The following is a 20,033-nucleotide window of genomic DNA, read 5'->3' as shown; positions in this document are numbered from 1 at the left end:
CTCTTAAACTGTCTTCAGTTGTTGCTTAAATCGCATCGCATCGCTGGATTTATCACTACAACGATCTTCTCTTCATCGTCTTTCCTACCCCTCATTCCTGTTCCCCATCATATAATTTAAGAAAAGTCTCACTTGTTTTCCTTGGCTATGTCTATACGTCGCTCTCTTCGCTCTCGTCCAGTGCGGGATGATCCATCAAGCATCGATTCTGACATGAGTCCAAGGCCTACCAGATCGACACGTGGTGTCCCATCTGCCCCACTAGTAACAGTCACTCGGTCTGTTTCAGGCAGCGCAGAGAACCCCATCAGATCTCTTTTCCTGACTGTAAGGATGCCTTCGAGCAAGCTTCGCGAAGCTACTGGGGGTAGCGCACGGGGTAGCACTTCAACCAGACGCTCCCACAATGTCTTCACTGAAAATCCCATCATCACGGGACCGCGGTCTAGCCGGCCCAAGAGGAAGCTCGTAGAGGTCAGCACAAGTGAGGGGGATGATTTAGAAGACCAAGAGGAGGATGAAGTCGACGAGGATGCACCTGGTGAGGATGACGCCGATGCGGATGGCGATTTGGAACTGGACGATGCGCCGCCCCGACCACCAACTTCAAAAAGACACGCCAAGGGTGCTGCCACATCAACGGGAAAGGCTGTAAAGAGCGTGGAGGAGAAGGAGATGGAATTGGAGGAGGAAGATGACGAAGATGATGAGGAGCTATCAGAGCTGGATACGGATGCCGAGGGTGAGCCTGATGACCAGGACGAGAGTGGGCTTGGCAATGGAAATGGAGGAGACGAGGACCTGGATGAAGAGGATGAAGAAGACGAGGAGGACGATGATAGCGAAGAGGTCACACCCGGAGGCGACCTTAGCCGGTTAACCAAGCGGCAGAGAGGAACCCTCGGCAATGACTTTTTGCAGCTTCCCATGGGTGAGTTTCCCTTCTGTAAGTGTTTCGAGTGAAGTGCCGCTGCTGACCGAATACCAGAACCTCAAGTGAAGAAGCACCTAACGGCAGAGGAACGTGCTATGCGTCGTGCTGAAATGGCTCGAAGAAGAAAGAACCTCAGCGAGAAGCGGAACGAGGAAGAAAAGGTAAGTTGGGCCGGTGAAGCAGCCGTTCTCGGTCTCGGAATTCCGCTATCTACTCGCTGTATCACGTCGCTAACGCATAAGCACAGATGGATACGATTAATAGGTTGTTGCGCAAGCAGGCTCCAAAACGACGTGGTCGTATTCCAGTTGCTGAAGCGGAAGCCAACGCCGCCGAGGCAGAGGCAGAAGAGGCAGAGAAACCACAGCCAACGATGGTCAGATGGGTCAGTGGCCGCGAGGGCAGTCGTATCGGTGTGCCTGAAGAATGGCTCGGAACTCCTGCGGGACGCGTCTTTGGGGAAGCTCCTAGCCGGCCATCAAAGCTTGTAGAGGAAGTCTGATTTTCGGCATGACAGACTGGGAAATGGCGCTGGGAGTTTTAGGCGGCATTGATTGTGTCTACGATATTGAAACTGGGAGGGCTAATGATTCGTAAATTGATTCCGTCCATGTATTTTACCTTCTTCTCTCAAGTGTGTATCATACCCTACTCGGTTGGTCTTTCAGATAGAAAAAGGAGCGTAGAAATGCGCTAATATACCTTTGCTTGGTTTGATCTTTATACAGCACAGTCAGATACTTGTTTTATAACACAATGGAACACCGTCCATGAGTCGATGGACGAAGCATACTTCTCAGATGGGAAGCATTAGCGACTGCCGTCCGTGACGATTAGTTTCAGCCACCAAGTTGTAAAGCAACCCGTCGATACCTGTAGACGCCGATTCGACACTAGCAGGAACTAGTTAGCGATGAGCTCTATTCCATCATGCAGTTAGCTGCCTGGTCCCGCGATGGCGCAGCGCGAGGGCCCTCGAGATCGCAATCTGAAGTAGTTCTATCTCCGGGCAGAGATGTCTTGTACCACGCCGCTCCCACATGCTTCATCGAAGTTCCTGCGCCTGCGAAAACTTTCGATCTTCAAATCCGCCTTTATCCGGCTTCTTGCTCAGCGCTACCTCTGCTGGTCCGACGGCTTAGTCTCCGAGCTTGACGCAGCAGTCTGAGGCTTCATTTGACTATTCCCCGATTGCTCAGTCTGTCCACTTGTCCTGCGTATGTCCATCAGCATACGGCTAACTCATCTTCTGAATCAATGCGCAGCGGCTCGTCGCAGAGCGTGGAAGAGCGAGACATACGATAGAGGCTTGCGTTTTTCAATCTGCAGTTCTTGGAGTGCGGGTTGGAAGGTATAGTAGCCTGAGAGGAAACCCAAAATTGTAAGTTTGTGGGTTCAGCAATCTGAAGGTTGCAGGATCATACCGGTCAATATGCCCACGCCGATGGCCAATGCCGCGGGGATGAAGTTGCGACTCATGTTTTGATGGTGATGGTGCAAGCTGCTGCAGGTAGGTCGAACGAAATCGATTATCGTAGTCGGAACAAGATAAACAAGTTATGACCGATCATCTATATCCGTAGAAACTCCGACAAGAAACGTGCAGATCAGGAGATCAACTTGGGTTTATCCGTATCTAATTGGCACTTTAACGGCCAGCGGTTCCAGGCTCCTAGGCTCCCACTGCGGAACTGCTCCATATCATTAATCCACTTTACGATTTCCGCCTTTTGGGAACAACGCGTCTCCACGCATTTTCGACGCGTCTAATCAACGAACAACTTTGTTCGACCTGAATCACCAATTCGACAAGACGTTTGGTCTTGACCTTTACGCATTTGAATTCTTGTGGTCGGTTCTCATCTGCATCGGTCGCCGGAATCTTGGACGAATTTCACAGCCGCGGACGAAGCATGGACGAATAGGGAAATGGGCAAGCAGCGCCAAGGTCACAAATGGAATCATGGCGGGAACGAGGGTTTGTACCGGACTCGGACTCGGAGGTTGACTTTGACAGTCAGGAATTAAAGGTGGTGAATGGAAGGTTCGAGGATGTTGATGGAGGGACCGAAGAGGTTGTTGCGCCCAATGCGAAGCTCACTGCGCCGGCTGCAGACGATGAGACAAACGAGGGAGAATTGGATGTCGCTGGTGATGATGGTATCGACAAAGCTCAGAATGAGTTATTGGGCTTGAAGAATGCTGAAGAAAGCACGCCCGCCGTTGATAAGGCTGAGGAGGACTCTGCGACGGTGGATTCGAGGAAGAAGACGTCTCAAAGCGATTCTGGCTCTGTCCAAGGAAAGCAGAAAGATCCGGCCAGCCAGAGTGCGTCTGCTACGGCAAAGGTGCCAGACTCGTCACCCAGTTCAAGTGGTGTGACCGCCACGAATCCCAGCACTACTCCGTCAACGCCTCGCACCCAACCGCCGGCCGGCATATGGGACATTCCCAGCTCCCCAGACGAGTTACAGTTCGATTTGCAGCCATCACGGAGACGGGTTACTTACTTTTCAAAGAGGAAGGACCCCGAAACCCAGAAGAACTCGCCGACTGTCGATGAAGCTGAGACGCAGCTAGTGAACGAGAATGACAATATCTCTCCTCTTTCTTCCCCTCTCTCATCCCTTCGTTCGATATGTTTGGGTGAAGATGATGAAAGTTTACGAGATAGACAAGAGGGACAGAAGGGGACAGAGACCACAGAAACGCAAGCTCCCCAGAATCGAGAGGAACCGTTGCTGCCTTTTGAGATTCCGGACCACATACTACAGGAGATGTCACAACCCATGCGCAGGTCATTGAGACAGCGGAATCCTATCCAATTACACCCATACCTGCTCGAAGATGCGAAGTACCGGAGTCTCATGAAAGCCAGAGGCCTGAAACCCGTACGGGTACCTCTGCATCAAGCTGTACATGAGACAGCCGACGAGAGTCAAAGCAAGGACTTCGAGCCTCCTTCAAGCAGTCCTGTTGAAGACTTTCAATTTCCGCCATCATCTCCAACAATGGATCAACCGCTGCCTGATAGACACGTCCACAAGGATTCTCTACACCGGCGTGGTCGTCTAGACCCACAACTCCAAGACCATTTAGCGAACAGACCAGATGCTCGTCCTTCAAAACGGCGCAGGGTATCCCGACCTGGAGATGCTGACCGACGCTCTCTGAAACATGCGCCCCAGCCAAAGGTGGTCATCGGCCAATCTCCTGCACGTCCTGAACATCACTCTATCTTCAACATACCGAGTCCACCCCGCTCAGGAAGCATCTCTTCCACGCAAACCAGTCAGCACGCTGAGGGATTCCGTTTCCCACTTGGATTCACGCCACCGACCTTAACTACACCGGTTACGGAGCCTCGAGTCAATGCACGCAATGCTATAAATTCTGACATGACGGATTGGTTGGCCGGCGCTGACGACCAGGTTTCTGTGGATGGTGAATCAGCCACTAATGAGAGTCAACCAAACTCAGACGTGGACGAGGATGCACCTGAAGAAGATGATGAGCAAGTCGCAGTGAGGGCTCTACAACGGAAGATCAAAGGTGTACTACCGGCATCTTGGCTGCGACTGGACCAAAAGAACCAGAAGCAGGGAAATCTCCCTTCCACGCAGCGACAGCGTGATAGACAGGCATCCCATCGAACAGAAAACGCTAAAGGTGTTGCCAGGAAGATCACGAAAAAGAATGATTCAAGGATGGATTCAACTGCTAGGGAGCCATTGGCCTCGTTAAGTCATCTTGCGGATGATGACAGTGGTGAAAGTACCGGAGCAGAGGAGAGCATGCCTGGCGACGCCCACAAAAAGCTAGCTGAGTTATTTGAGCTCGACTTGCCTTTTGACGACGATATTGCCGGAGACGACATTCCCGAGTCTGATCATATAGACTACATGTTCCCGCCAATGCCTCGGGGACCAACAGGCCCACGAAGTCGAAATCCAGGCAAGAAACGCCAGAGGACAGAAACAGGTGGTTCACACTCTCATAGTCATCACAAAAGACCACGATTGAAGCGACAGACAAGAATTACTGATCCAGAATATGGAGCGCGAAAGGAGAGGGCTGCGCCGCGCCAGCTTTCTCGGCTAGGCATTTTAGATGCTCCAGATGTTGCTCATCGGCCTCGAAATGAACAGCCTCAGTTCTTGAGGGTCGCTGCGCGAAGAGCACGTTCCCGTAAAGATATGGGCAGGAGAAGCCCATCCCGCAAGTTCATCAAGCTGGGATCACGACTGGACACCGAAGATGCTAACAAGGCATTGGGCGAGTGGTGGAAAGGAAAGCTCCGGCAGACGCAATTGCCACAAATACAGACCAAGCTCTACGCGCGACAACCATTGTTGGACCGCCCTGTCAATCAGTCAGGCGTCGGTACCAATCATAGTCCTCATTCGAAGAAGAGAGGCTTCTTGCCAGATCCTAAAAGGACCGCTCAAGTAGATCTGACTGGCGATGCTCCTGATGAGACGCAGCCAGATCTCTTAGCAATCGCTGCAACCACAGAAAGGGACACTTCGTCGCGTCTGAAGCCTGCGTCTGGGCAGCAAGGTAGGAAATGGGTCATTCGTCGAAACTTTGCCGTTTCATCTCTGAAGAGAAACGGCCCACGCCCAGCGGAACCCGAAATAACAGACGCTAGCAGAAACTCTGCTTCACCGTCGCTCTTCCAGAAAACGCTTGCACTGCTGAATCGAGACTACCGGCATAAACACCCGACACACCGGAGCTTACCCCTTGATCGTTACCTTGCAAACAGTCTCACGCCCTCTCTCCCTACCAAGGTTCAATCAGATGTTTCTGCCGAGATCCCAAACCCGGCCACTGATGCGTCTCCTACGGCTCCAGGCCATAATAGGCGCCGTCAGTTGAAGAAACGGCCGCCTAGGCGACTGGACCTTGGTGCGCTCGATAGTCAAGGGTTTGACGCTCGAGATTCTGGCACTACCATGCCGGCAGATAGTGTTGTTCTGGAACTCTCGCGTTCCACAACCAGCACTAGCAACGGACTAAAGACTTTTCGGCGCACTTACACCGTTGACTTCGACATCACGCCTCTTTGCCCTGGCACATTCTTCCATGAATCTACGTTTGTAGGGAGTGGCCAGTTCTCGCGCTCTCTCAAGGTTGAATCGCGCAATATGGATGTGAAAACTGGTCTGTCTCGCATCAAATTGGGGGACCAGATTTTCCGGTGGGGTCCTTGGAACGACACGGTCTCTTCTGAACTCGGCCAAGTCTTTGACGTTATGATTGAAGAGATAGAGAAGGCCGCCTCTGAGATTGCAACAAGCATTGATCAAGGAACGGCCTCCCGCGACGCTTGTGCATTGTACAGGTCGTTGGTCCAGTATATCACAGAACACCTGGCATTTGAGGATCCAATTGATAGGCTGGGATTTGTCAAAAGAGTCCAGAGTCTCATTGCAAAGCTGAATGAGCAACTTACGGTATCGTTGAGTGACGAGCGCCAGAGGGACTATCTCACTCAGCTTGCGTCCTACAATCTTGTGTTTGCGAGCCAAGCGTTTCGAGTAGCTTGTCATCCTCTTGTTGATCGGAAGATTGCCCATGAGATCTCAGACATGGTCAAGTTTGCTGCCAGACGGGTTCTGGGCTTCATTGCAAGCCGAATGGCACAGATACAGATGCGCACGTTCCTTCAAGACAACAAATCTCCTACAAAGCGTGAAGCGGGCATCCAGGCGAATCAATCTGTCCTTGAGGCCTATGTGATTGTGCGACATGTGTTGCAGTCCATGGATGAACTCAAAGATTGCTTCGGTGAGTTGATTGCCGAAGCCTACTTGTCAGCTGGAGGGGATCCGAGTAACTCAAGAGATATCGATGGTTTCGAGAATGGATGGCAAAGCTTGTTCACTGCGTTGCCGCTCAACGAATTTGATTCCTGCGGGTTGGTCAGAATTGGAGCACGCTTCCGGGAAGCCCATGACAACTGGTTGATGGTGAAACGATTGCTCTCACCCGTTCTCGATAACTACGACACCAACGCTGAAACACAACCAATCTCATGCAATAATTACTGCAGAGCTCTTTTCCGAAGATGCTACCATCTGATCAATGGTTGGGGCTGGCGAGATTGCAGGCCTATAATGCAAGTCCTGTATGACTTCTTTGCGAAAAGGCATCTCTATGATTTGAAGCTCGAGGAGAGCTACAAGTCTCCTTCTTTTCTCGACGAGCTCGACCGCAACCCTTCCTTTGAAGTCCAGCCAGGTGACCCATCTTTTCATATCTTTTTGAAGATTCTGGCAACCGGGCTGCGATTTTTGCCACTGTCCTGTGACAAGAAACAGATCCGGAATTTCGCTTGGCGACTGCTACCAAATCACGATGGAAGGTATCCCAAGGAAAAGCCCATTTCTCAATCGGACTTGGATGCTGTGAGGAACCATCATGATCTTCTGTGTACTCTCTACTTTGCTGTTCCTGATGGGTGTCGGCCAAGACTGGAGATCATTAAGACCCTTGTTGACCCTGCCATTTCCCATCGTGAAACGTGCAACATCAGCATTCGGGCATGGAGCAGACTCGTGCGGTTCAAGTTGTCAACCGACGAGGACCTATCTGGACTCGAGCCATTTGCCGATTGGCATTGTTATTTCCTCAGCGAGTTCTTACGACAGCACTCCATCGCACGGAAGGAGATTGAAGCCCAGAACGCTATAGAAAGATTCTCTCATGAAGAGGTCGAGAAGACAATCTCTCAGAACCAAAGGCAAATTGAATCGTTGCTCACCATGGCTCTCGGCGGCCTACAGAGCGCTGTTCGTGCGGCTCCTACGCTGGAGCACGCGCGAGTCGTTGTATGCAAGGCGCCTATTCGAGCAATTCTGGGTCTTTTCAATCCCAGGGTGGCTCGCGTGAATGCTGTAGTTTCTGAGGCGCTACAGGTAATCATTGCTTACATTCAGAAGTGTAACGGGAACCCCGTCCCTGCGGCGAAGACTACCACAGTTCCGGTTGACGAAGACAGCCAAGAGTATGGGGACTGGACTGACATTGAAGCAATATACGGGGACGAAAGCCCTCCAGTAAGCAAAGGTGTTGAGCACGTGGAATCGGTTTTCCTTCCTGCAGTATCCCGTCTTGTGTCGAACTGTTTTGGCGAAGATTACTGTCCTGAAGATGCAATACTCCTGAATGTTGTTGATTGCTGGACTTCCATTGCCTCGGTTCTTGTGAAGCACGGGCTGAAACATTGGGATAATTATCTCGGCCATTACGATGGAGAGTCGTGGTCGTCGCTTCGATCGACTGTGCAGACAAGGAAGTTTACACCCCTCTTCCTTGCAAGCTGTATTGAGAAAGACCCAGAATGCCTGTCTGAGTGTAGGCATTTGATACTGAGCATGTGGCTGTCGAGCTTGGTGGAACGGGTATCGATGCTAAAATTCCAGCATCGTCTCACGGAGGCGCTATTAAACCTCGACACCACGGACCCGTTATTGCACAACTTACCGTTCTCGAAAGATCGGCAGAATGATCGGTATTCGATTTCGTTGGACGATCTCAGTCAACGAAGGCTGTCACTTCTCTCAAGTCTACTTTCGAACATGCGAGCACATGTGCAGGGTCTGGAAGATACAGAAAGTCGGGAGCTGTCACGCACGAGGCGGGACTACAGAGAACTGATTCAGCGGATGATGGCATCCATGAAGGCGAACTACCAGGAGCTGGGCAATGGAGGAGCCAGAGCACAAGGAGCTTACGTTGACTTTGTCCATCGGATCGTTGGGTTCCTGCAACAATACAGCAGGGATATCTGCCCTATTGATCCATTCTTCACTGATCCTACCTCTTTCCCACTCCCGTCGGCGGATCCAACCTACATTGTCGCCAGACTCAAGAGCTACGAACCGAAGCTGTGTTCCGAGAAGGTAGTGAAGACCTTGATTGTGTTTGTCCAGGGTGTATCGGAGAGAGCAGCCATCGATGGGCAGCAAGTGTATCTGGTTGACCAGCTCCATACGTCCATGGCAGATATCTACGAGACTGGAGACCCCTGTAAGCCTACTTTGCGTGCAGTCCTCCTACAATGCGTGTTTTCCGCCTATATCGAGTGCGCTTTCAGCAATCCTGCCGCATGGCTTCTCAGTCGACCGATTATACAGACGGTGTCTCTCGTCTTTAAGGACTTGCTCTTTTTCATGGATACCACGGATGTAATGTGTCGGTCTTCCGTCTTAGCTATTCTTGGTGCTGTCTTCCGGTCGTCCTACCAAGCCTTTCGGTATATCACGGGGAATCCCCTCATGCTTACCGATTCTACCGTGATCGCCACACTTGCTAGTCTTGTCGAAATGATTACCTCTGCGATCCAAGTTGTCGATTACATTGATCGAGCGACAGATATGGGAGGATGTGCCGTCTCACAGATCGGTGCTCTTCGTGAACTTGTTCTTTTTGTCACGTCTTCCCTTCGTGAACAGCCGCTGGCTAGCGAGGTATTGGACCGGGGACATTCATCCAGGGCCTTCGATAACGTTGACACTACGAACCATGCTGTCCCGTCGTTCTTCCATGATCTTCGCACTGCAGCAACACATGAACTGCAAGCCTATCTCAACGACAGCTGGTCTCAACATCAGGGAAAGTACTACTTTACCCGGCGTGGCGGTCACCAGCCACAGGAAGTCCAGCTTGAGCCTTCAGTTGCGGCAGAGATTGAGCGCACACCAGTGGCAGCGTTTGACCAGGCTGTCCAGACCTTTTTGGGTACGGTGAGGGTCATTGACTTATTTGATGAGGCGGATTAACCAGCTCTGCTCGTCAGCTATGTAGTATATACTCCATGTCGGAGGGCGTTGAACTGGAATTTTATTCACTTTATAGATTATGAGATGACAACTGTATTAAATGAATGAAATAATGACTTGCAAACTCTTATATCAATCCTCAGAAAGGAACCAGTACCAGTTTATTGTAACAAACTACTCTGCCTAGCCAGAATAACAGCCTCGAAGAGCTCGGACATACCCTGTACAAGGATAGTTTCGGCCAGAGGAACCTAAGAAGTAGGGTTTCCAATAGATAGTGAAGGAGTCGTTCGAGCCGCTGGGTAGGTCTTCTTGTAGAATGTGATTGCTTTTTGGGGAGCTTTGGGAGGCGATCTGCACTTGCAGTAGAATGGTTATATAAATATGTGTATCTGGTTTGGGGTAGGAAGTGGGAAGGTGCGTGTGGACTTACCCATGGGCAGATCATGTCTGAGATTGTCGATTGAGATTGTGGCCATTTTGAGGTATGTCGCGAGCGCTATGAAACGAGTGATCATGAGGAGGGAGGTTTTACGTGCTTGTGCTTGGGGATTTATGGTATGGCGGGTTAGGGGTTATTGTTATTATGCTCTCATCGTGAATATAGACCTTGTCTAGTTGATGGCGGTTTGGCCTGTGCCTATGGTAGTTATCGAGTCCAGATACAAAGTGATTTCGTGTAGTGATTCCGCGCTACATGGGGTTATACCCGGCCTTCCATCATGACAGCCATATAGTACTGAGTCGTCGATTTCTGATCGTCACACAAGTCATGACAGTAAGGAAGAAGAAGAAGACGTAACATAGACAGAGTAAAACATAAGCCACTCCAGACGATGCATCCTGTTCGCCAAAGACCGTCCGTAGCACCAGTCTAATGCAACCCGAACATGAAATCCGAAGTCAAGTTCATCACAGCAGACGCAAAACTGAAAACTCATTTGCTCGGATGCTCAGCACCCAGAGGATCAGGCCCTCCATCCTTGGGCTGCCCGTCGTGCGCCTCGGGGTGACTGCCATGACTCGAGCCGCGGCGATGGAACGGGTTCGAGTGGAAGCCGGAGAAATGGAACACCTTCTTCACGGCGCCGACGACGCTCGATCGCCGTTTAGACTCGCGAGATCCCTGTGCATCGCCTGCGGCGCTGCCGTTCTTATGCACGATAGAGTCATCCGGGAGGACGATGGAGGTCGGTTTGGGGGGCCACTGGCCGTCTGATTTCCATCCCTGCACCATGGCCTTGACGACATCGGCGAGGTTGATGGGTACCGTGGGCGTCAGTGCCTGCACCACCACCTTGGAGTAGATAGACGGATACATGGCAGGCGTGATTGAAGCGCGCACGGGGTTGCTTACAGGGATGAAGGACGGGGCGACAGGTATGAGGGGGTCGCGGACTTCGCCGGCGGACAGAGGTGGTGGTGGTGAAGAGACAGACTCATCATGCGAGGACTCCGGGCCTGGTACGGCCAGGCCCGTCTCTGTCGATTCCTTGGCAGCTTCATCGACAGCTTGATCTGCCTGCGTCTGCCGCAGCTCCCCTTCCTTCTCAGCGATCGCAAGCGAGCTCCCTGTCCGCGCAACAAGATCAGCGGTGCCATCCCGCTCATCACCCGTAGCCTGTGCCTCCCCCGGAGTATGCACGGCAGGGCCTCGTTCTCGATCCTCTGTCGCCAAAACCTCCTCCTTCGATCGCGCCCCCGTCCACGCATCCCGCCTCTCAACCCACGTCCGCAACCCGATATTCCACCGCATCTCATCCTCCTCCAGCTGTCTGCGCCGCTTGCGCCGCCGCTCCCGCGCAGTCACCACCCGCGACGAATCGGACGAGTCACCGTCCAGCTCCCCAGGGCTATCTGGCTCATCCTGCGGCTCTAATTCGGACCCGGAGCTGTCGTATTCGCGGAGCCGCCATTCGAGCCATTGCTGCTCGGGGGCTTCGGGCGAGGCCGATGCTGGCGCGCCAGAAGTGGCCGACGAGGGCTCAAAGGCCCAGTCGTTCCGAACGACCTCAAAGACGTGCCGTTTTGCTTCTCGGATGGCTGCGTCGCGTGCCTCTGTCGACATGGTAGGAGGCTTTGTGTGAGGAGAGGGGTAGACTAGGTGAGGGGAGGGGCTGCGGAGGGTCGTATGGGCTGATCGACAAGGTATCTTAGAAACGGGTCCGAGCAGGCCCCTTGCTGTGACCCACGTGGAACCCGTAGAGCACGAGATTAGAGACGAGGGGTTCCTGGAGTGGGAGAGGTGTGTTGGTGTGGCGGAGTTGCAGCGAGTGAAGGGGGCGGGAGAGGAGAATTCGACGATGTCATGGCGACAAAACAAAGTCCAAAACTTTGTGCGTGATGGCGCCAGCAGATCAGCAGTCAATAGTCGATACAACTATCACTGCACTTTCAAATTGTATTTAAGAGAGAGGGCACGCAGATTCTGATGAATATATACTCTTTTTTAGGCAGAATACTAGTACAATTCCTATCTATCTATACCATGTCGCTAATAGTACACAAGTCGTCACATAAATCCCGAGTCCATACCATGTATTTCTCCTAATCCAAACGAGGTCACCCAATGCTTAGTTCCAAATCTAAAATGTTCAAGTACGGACACGTGCAGCATCCGTTTCAGCCTGCTCCGTACCGAGAGGCATGAATCCCCATCCGGCGCTCTTCTTGCGACGGCCTTTACGATCACCGTACTGCTCGTCGAACTTCCTGATGGCCGACAACGAGGACATATCTTCGCTGATCGAGGCGCTGATCTCTTCCATTCCCCGCTCAAAGTGCGCCCGAGTCAATATGCGGCGCGCGGGATACTGGTACGGCTCGGGCCCCTGATGTTTGGCCGCGAGGTCATTCTCTTCTCGGACGCAGGCCAGAGCGGCCGCAACGCAGAGATTCTTCAGATCGGAGCCGGAATAGAGAGGAGTTCGATGAGCCAATTCTGCTAGGTCGACCGACTGATCGAGGGTCTCGTCCTTGAGGTGGATCTTCAGAATGGCCAACCGATCCTGCTCCGTCGGAAGGTCCACAAGAAGTCTCCTTGGGAGACGTCGAAGGACGGCGTCGTCGAGGTCGAATGGTCGGTTGGTTGCAACCATGATAAATGCAGACATGTCGTTCATTCCGTCCCACTCTCGGAGGAACTGATTGATGAGCTCCCGATGCGAGGTGCGACTACTGGCGCCCGTCCGGGAACAAAAAATGGCATCTGCCTCGTCAATGAAGACCACACAAGGGCTGAGTTTCTTCGCCAGAGTGAAAATGGCCTTCACGTTCTTCTCGCCCTCGCCGACATACATATCGTACACCTCGGAACCGCTGACCTCCAGAACAGTCGCACCACTCTCCCGAGCAACGGCCTTTGCAAGCAGGGTTTTACCGGTACCTGGCGGGCCGTAGAGCAACAATCCCGGAATTTTGTCCGTAGCCAACACTCCATATGTGAAAGCTTCCGGCCGGATGAGGGACAGTGAGGTCAGCGTCTTCAGAGCATCGATAGTCTCTGGTGGGACATGGACATCGGCAAATGTTGTCCGGATATTGTTGGCATCGACAACGCCATTCAGCAACTTCTTCTCGTGGGAGTTGCAGGTTTTACGCAGAGAGTTCAATAAACGCTCCCTGTCGGTACCTGCCTCAAGGGTAGATTTTGGCGCCCTCTCTCGTAGCCAGTCATTCTTGGTTTGGTCTGTCTTGAGCATCATCTCAATACCACGCTGGATGTGTTCAAAGCCCAAAGGCTCGTTGGGGCCGACGCTTCCAAGGGCAAGGGTTGTCGCCCAGTGGATCTGGCTGTAAGGCCAGTAGCGCTCATCTAAACCGGACTCTTTCACTAGGGATGGAGATAGTGGCCAAGACCGATTTTCAAAAATGGAGTCTTTCACTGCAGAAGAGCTCTCATTCAGCCGGGTACGAAGCATATCCTGCATGTGGCGAATGTTGATGCCCAGCGTACGCATCTTGCGGTCCTCTGTAAAAGTCTTTTCCACCACTTTTGACTCCATTCCCGGTGTAATGACCAGCATTTGTGAGAAATGGTCGTCAAAGGCATTTTGCATGAGTCTCGCCGAGTCCGAATCGGGGCTGACTTCCTGCGCCGAGGTGCCAATGAACAGCAGTCGAGTACCGGCCTTTCTCCGATCCATGATAGCTTTTTGTAATAGAGTAATAAACTTAGCACCTTCACGTGTCGCCTGGATTTCCCCATAGTCCTGCACCTGCACGATGACGTCGCGAACGGCGGCAGCCTGAGCCTCCGACGGCGATTCTGTCTCAGATACCGGCTTGGACCGCTTGCTGGGTGAGCTAATTAGCTCGTGAACAAGTCGAAGCCGCCTATCCTCGACTCTATCACTCGGGCTCTGTGCCGTGGCTGTACCATCCAGAGGCCCGTTGAATGAGGTCATTAATGATTTGAGCCCAAGAATACTCGGCAATGGAATATCACCGTTATTACTCGCGCTCGAGATCGTGATAAATTTCGCTCCCTTTAAGCCGGGTCGGAAATTCCTCGGCGGCACCGGAGCGTCGATAAAGTCGGTATCGTCTGCTTCACTCTCGTTGAGGTTGTCTCCCAAATCCTGCCACGATTCCGCAATAGACGGCCGGTAGACCTCGTAGCCTAGCGACCTGATAGGCGACGTCGCACCGCTGTCCACCATGTCTTGCTCACTGCATAGTTGAGCAATGTCCTGAGCATCCAGCGTCACAACATCGGCGCCTAGCTCCTGGGCTAATCGCTTCACCACCGCATCCAAAAATAAGATGCCATCCGCACCCGGGTATTGTAGGACGAGGTGCGACTTTTGCGCCGAAGGTTCTTGCGCGTATTTGGGTGGTGGAAGCCGTAGGCCTGCTTTTGCAGACGCGCGGAGTTCTTCCCATAGCGCTTCGCTTAGAACATACCGATGGCCTGTGTCGCTTTGTGCCTCAGATGGTAATGGGTTGCCTCCATCACCACCCTGGGACTGGACATGCGCTTCCGCTTTCTTTCCCTCCGTTCCTAACCGTCGTATTTCAACCTGTTGTCGGAACTGTGCAACGGCTTGTCCTTCACCACCATGCAAAACAGTATTCCGTTCCCGGAACCATTGCGGGACAGTTGCTACCGGAGCTATGAAATCTTTGCCTTGTCTCCGGTTCCTTAACGCCCTCCGTACACCTGACCCATAGGGACCCGGATCTTTCTTCACCACTCGTTCTGTTGATGCTACCGGACTTGTCGAGGGAGCATCTTCGGAGGGGGTATGCTCCGAGTTTAGTGCCGGAATATCATGAGCGACGCTTTCCGGAGGTGAGTTCCGAGAGTCGCTGGGATCAGACGGTGCGCTCGACAGCCATTTTGGCGTCAGATGAAAGCGACGTGCAGACGAGGCGAGAGTTGGGGGGTAGCGGCGATGGGCGACGAAGCGGCAGGGTCGGGCGAGGGACGAAAGGAGCCTGCCCTGTACCATTGACGAATACATCCGGGGCAAATGCTGCCACCGGAACTAGGGTATGAGGGTTAAGCTGAGTTGAATCGCAAACGTCTGCATCAACCAAGTCGTGAGCAATGAACATTGTCACAGTTGCTCCGATGCTGATCCATTTTTGCCGACGGAGAGCGTAGTCACGTGATATGGCTTGTACGGGTTTGTTTGATGGCTGACAAAGATGAACAAGCTGAACAACGCTTTGCGGCTTGGATTTTAGACATTGTGTGGTTTTGCAGGAGATATGCTAGCAGCTCAATTGGCCTACCAGCCCAGAATCATATGTACAACCTGGGTTGAGCATATCCAGAGCCACAAGCATAACCTAGACTACAGTAAAAATCAAGGGTAATAATGGGCTGACGTATGATCGACACTACATGGTTTTCATGCGTGGTGACCGTACATCAGTGGAAAGCGGAAGATGGACAAGATTTACTATTACTAGATCCAACAATGATATTGAAATCAAGAATGACATTGATGACTATGGATTATCTGTATAGCGACTGTTCTATGTGACGGCAAGATGATTGAATCCGGGAAGACAATGTAACAGTATGGTTCGACTCAATTCATCGACATTCGATAACCGGCACTACACTGATCCGAAGTTAGCAGGTATTTCGGACTATATGGCATGCAAACACAGAGCAATTGAGATAGTTCTCAGACAAAATATACTGGCAAGTAGCAGACCAACCGGGAAAGGGAGGTCCGAAATGTCTCGTCAAGGGCGACTCGGAGAGTAAAGAAGTAAAAAAGGTTTTGTCATCTTCGAAGATGTATTTCATGATCAACAGGGAGAAATGGAAATAGTAGACTAACCTTGTCAAATATCCCATGAGCGTAGCTTCAGAGGTGACCTGATCTATTAGCAGTGGTATGATCATGCATCAGGATGTAGAACCAATGCATTGTGATTCGGCATCCTTCTGCACACCATACAATGATCCAAGCATTTCTACATAGATCATCCAGTTCTCATATTCACAGATTGAAGAGTTGACAGTTTTATTGTCAACAGCGTTGAGAAGATGAAACGAAAGAATCTTTCTGTGGGAGAGAAGAAGGCAGAATAAAAAGAAAAGAAACAGCGGGAACAAGCAACAATCTTTTTCCGATACTCACGTGATACCTACCCCATCCGGACTAGCGGCTTCTCTGATTCGCGCTGGCCGACGGTCGCCGTCCAGCAAAAACGAAAAGCCTCAAAGGGACGGGGGACTCTCTCTCTCGCCTTATGAGTGTCTGTCTTCTTCTGATTTTTACCCTCTGGTCGATCCCCCCCTAACCTTGTCCACCTTAACTGGTGGCAGCTTTTTTCTTGAAAGTTGTACGTGGTTTGTATTGTTCGTGTTTTTTGAATTTATCCGATCAGTCAGTCCACCAGCGTTTGTTTTCTGATCAAGAAACGAGCGATCATCGAACCTGGCGATCGCGACGGGGTGCCCGTCTGCCTTTCTCTCGCTCTCACTCTCTCGTTGGCCCCTAGCCCCTCCACATCTCCGTCCGGCCTCCTAAACCCATCTCATCGTTATTCCCTATTCCTTATTCCTTATTTCCAACTCTGCTGGCCTGGCCCTCGTTACTCGACAACTGACCCAATTTTGGTTTTCGATAATATAGGAGTCGAGTGGCCTGGTGGCTAGAGATTACCAGGGCCCATTTTGATCAATCCATGCGCCAACAACGCTTGTCTAATTCTCAACGATAACGACGCAGGTTCGGTCGCCCGACTGCTGCGTCTTGGCCTCCGCCCCGACGCTAAAAGCGGCCTGTCGTTCCTCCACGTCAAAGAGCGCGCTCTTTTTTGACTTTGACAGACGTCCGCTCTTCAATCTAAATTGTCGATATTCTTACTTTATTATTTTATCCCCACCAGTCCTGTCCCGTCCTCAGTGTCACCATCTCTCCCTTTCACCGATTTTAGGAGTCCCGATCTCGGCGACTTCGCTGCATAGCGATGATGATGGCGCAGCCATTTCCTGCCCATCAAGGCATGCCGCAACATCCTGGCCTGCCGCCAGGTCATCCAATGGCCCCAGGACAACATCCTAACGCTCATCCTGGTGCCGGGATGGTGCAAGCGGTGCACCCGGGCGTGTCGGCGCCAGGAGGGCCTCAAGTCACTCAAGGAGGACCGATGATGGGAATGCCTCCAGGCACTGGAACAACTGGCCCTGGTGGTCCTGTCCAGGCTCATGCTCTTTCTCATTTGGGGCCTGCGCAGGCGCATCTCTTCCAACAACCGCAATTTGCTCAAACATGTACGTCTCCGTCCCTTTGTGCCACATTATCAATTTGGAGGAGGTCAACGGTTCATGCTGACTCGTTTTCAACTAGTTGCCAATAACCCTCAATTGCTACAACAACACCAACACCAACAACAGATCCTTCGACAGCGCATGATGTTCCAGCAGCAGCAGGCAGCTCAGCAACAGCAGCATGCAGGTCTCCCTGTGTCATTACCCAATGGCACACAGGGTTTAAACGCTGCTCAATTAGCCGCCATGCAAGCGAATTCGGGAATGCGACCGGTAAATCTACAAATGCACCTTCAACAAATGCCTCATGGCCCTCAGAACATTCAGCAACAGCAGCAGCAGCTCTTTGCTATGCAGCAGGCTCAACAAGCGCAACAGGCACACCAGGCGCAGCAAGCCCAACAAGCCCAGCAAGCTCAACAAGCCGCAGCGGCCGCCGCTGCAGCCGCGGCGCAACCGGGTCAGCATACACCGCAGCAGCGTCATGCGGCACATCCCCAGAATATGCATGATGCTCAAAGTGTAACACCTCAGCCGCAACCCCCACCACATCAAGGAAGCAGCACGCCTCAGTCGAACCCTCCTCAACCTCCCTCCAGTCAACCTCAGCAGCAGCCAGGTGCTGCCCCTCAACCCCATCCGACACCAAACCCGGCGCCGCAACAGTTGCCGCAGGCTCAGCAACCCGGCCAGCAGCCCCAGCAGCAACAGCAACCACCGCACCAGCAGCCCCAGCACCAACAATCACAACAGGGGCAACCGCAAGGCCAGCAGCAACAAATGACGCCCCAGGAGGCTCAAATGAAGGCCCAGCAGACTCAGAATCAAGCCGCCATGATGATGCAGCAGAGGATGGGCATGAAAGGCACTTCGATTCTGGCCTTGCTCACTTTTGCGGAGCATTTGAGTAACTTTAGCGTACGTCGAACCTTGTCGCAACATTCGAATGCTTGTAGAGATTGTGCTAACTTGATGACAGAGCCGCGGCGAAGCTCAGGATTTGCTGTATTGGCAAGCATTTGTCGATAAATTCTATTCTCCGGTTGGCGTTCTTCGACAAGGGGTGTACAATCCCCAAGCGGGTTCGAAACAATTCGAGATCTCGACGCCGGCCCTAGCACGGTATTATCTGACTCAATTTACAAGTGGAATCCGTCAGATTCAGATGCTGGTTGAAGGTGCGCGCGAGAGAGATTCGCCCAATGGTGGTCGCATTGTGGAGAGTCGCAGAACGTCGTTTATCTACTGGTTCACCAATGATTCTCAGGTTCGTCTACTGTTCGTCTTGTTGTGAGATGTCTTGCTAACTTCCCGAAAGCTATTCACCAACGGGACACTTATCGCTCACTTCGATCACAATAACAAGATTGAGATGCTTGACATTGTTGTGATGAATCATACCGAGTATCTTCCACGGAGTCAGCTACAGGCGCTGGAATTGTCAGAGCAGAAACAGAGCCCGAAAGTCTCCAAGAATATGGGCAAACGGGCTCAGCAGAAGCAGGCCCAGCAAGCCGCACCGTCTTTGCCCGAGTCTATGGTGACGGCCAATGGTGTGCCAACAGCGGTCATGAGTTTCTTAGAAGTGGCGGAGACCATCTCGCATATGCAGATGCTGTTCCAATTCTCCCAGCAAAACCCGCAATTTTCGCCTCCTGAAGCACTACGGAATCTGGTGAACACGCTGCAGAGCCAAAATCCCAATCCGGGGTTCATGCCAAGCCCCATGAACCCGGCAATGCAGCAAGGCCAGAATCTACGAGGACCCCAAATGAACGGGCCTAATCAGTTCGCATCTCCCGCAATGGCTCATCTTGGGTTGCCCGCTCAAGGCTCTCCTCACCTCTCGGCCCACCCGAGTCCGGCCCAGAGCCATCTGGCCGGCCCTCCTGGCATGGTACAACAAGGACAGATGCAGCCCAACGTTGGCCAGGCCACTAGTGCTAGTGCCAGCCCGCAAGTGACCAACAAGCGTCGACGGGCCAGTACCGTCAAGGTGGAGAACGACGATACTGGTGGTCCGGAAGTCAATGGAACTGCCAGCCAAGGTGCGGCCAAAGTCAAAGCCAGTCCTCGGGTCGGCGGGAAAAGACAGAAGGGTACTGCGTAATATTAGAGATGGTTTCCGTTTCCGCCTGGGTTCATTCATCTCCTTTCTTGTCCTTTTATTGATTCCTTACCGTTCCATTTCAGTCTCAAGAAGCGGGGAACTGGCGTACCATAGGATACCTGTTTGAGGCTTTTCTTGCTCTTCTTTTGCTTACGAATCTGGGTGCGTTTCATCTTCATCTCGTCGCTTGAATATATCGGATGGTGCGTTTTTTTCTTTTTGTTACATGTTCGAATCCTCTTTCCCGCTCCTGCATTGCATGCGATTCCGCTGGCGACCACTCGGTACCGGTTGTCTTTATCACACCAGCGAGATGGATGATCATGTCCATCTCTTGTCCTGAGTCGCGAGTGGGATGCCCACGGCAATTTTTCACGTTGAATATGAGGTCTCCTGATACAAACCGATATCAGCCTAATGTACTTTATCTACTTGGTCGTTTTCCATCCGAGGCTTTTGGTA

At 52.1% G+C, this 20,033-nt stretch overlaps 5 protein-coding genes across 5 annotated transcripts, besides 2 other annotated features; 3 read left to right on the top strand and 2 right to left on the bottom strand.

The window, feature by feature from the left end:
- Nucleotides 1–333: 333 nt before the first annotated feature.
- On the top strand, nucleotides 334–1,436 carry NFIA_088130 (PAPA-1-like domain-containing protein; the record flags this gene model as incomplete). The annotated part of the gene is made up of 3 exons (XM_001260753.1): nucleotides 334–931; nucleotides 989–1,095; nucleotides 1,182–1,436. 3 exons carry the CDS (start codon nucleotides 334–336, stop codon nucleotides 1,434–1,436), a joined length of 960 nt encoding a protein of 319 aa, XP_001260754.1.
- A 1,453-nt stretch (nucleotides 1,437–2,889) lies between these two features.
- On the top strand, nucleotides 2,890–9,723 carry NFIA_088120 (uncharacterized protein; the record flags this gene model as incomplete). The annotated part of the gene is made up of 1 exon (XM_001260752.1): nucleotides 2,890–9,723. The coding sequence occupies one exon, from the start codon at nucleotides 2,890–2,892 to the stop codon at nucleotides 9,721–9,723; it is 6,834 nt and encodes a 2,277-aa protein (XP_001260753.1).
- Nucleotides 9,724–10,660: 937 nt separating this feature from the next.
- On the bottom strand, nucleotides 10,661–11,791 carry NFIA_088110 (DUF4050 domain-containing protein; the record flags this gene model as incomplete). Its single annotated transcript, XM_001260751.1, has 1 exon — nucleotides 10,661–11,791. The coding sequence occupies one exon, from the start codon at nucleotides 11,789–11,791 to the stop codon at nucleotides 10,661–10,663; it is 1,131 nt and encodes a 376-aa protein (XP_001260752.1).
- Nucleotides 11,792–12,317: 526 nt separating this feature from the next.
- Nucleotides 12,318–15,188, bottom strand: NFIA_088100 (ATP-binding protein; the record flags this gene model as incomplete). Its single annotated transcript, XM_001260750.1, has 1 exon — nucleotides 12,318–15,188. The coding sequence occupies one exon, from the start codon at nucleotides 15,186–15,188 to the stop codon at nucleotides 12,318–12,320; it is 2,871 nt and encodes a 956-aa protein (XP_001260751.1).
- Nucleotides 15,189–17,160: 1,972 nt separating this feature from the next.
- On the top strand, nucleotides 17,161–19,571 carry NFIA_088090 (LIM domain-binding protein; the record flags this gene model as incomplete). The annotated part of the gene is made up of 4 exons (XM_001260749.1): nucleotides 17,161–17,464; nucleotides 17,541–18,379; nucleotides 18,441–18,728; nucleotides 18,780–19,571. The coding sequence occupies 4 exons, from the start codon at nucleotides 17,161–17,163 to the stop codon at nucleotides 19,569–19,571; spliced, it is 2,223 nt and encodes a 740-aa protein (XP_001260750.1).
- Nucleotides 17,816–17,892: a microsatellite.
- Nucleotides 18,152–18,240: a microsatellite.
- Nucleotides 19,572–20,033: the final 462 nt, after the last annotated feature.

Source organism: Aspergillus fischeri, genomic scaffold, assembly GCF_000149645.3.
Source record: "Aspergillus fischeri NRRL 181 1099437636264 genomic scaffold, whole genome shotgun sequence".
Taxonomy (NCBI): domain Eukaryota; kingdom Fungi; phylum Ascomycota; class Eurotiomycetes; order Eurotiales; family Aspergillaceae; genus Aspergillus; species Aspergillus fischeri.
Note: the sequence above shows the minus strand (reverse complement) of the source record. Positions and strands in the feature narration are given on the sequence as shown.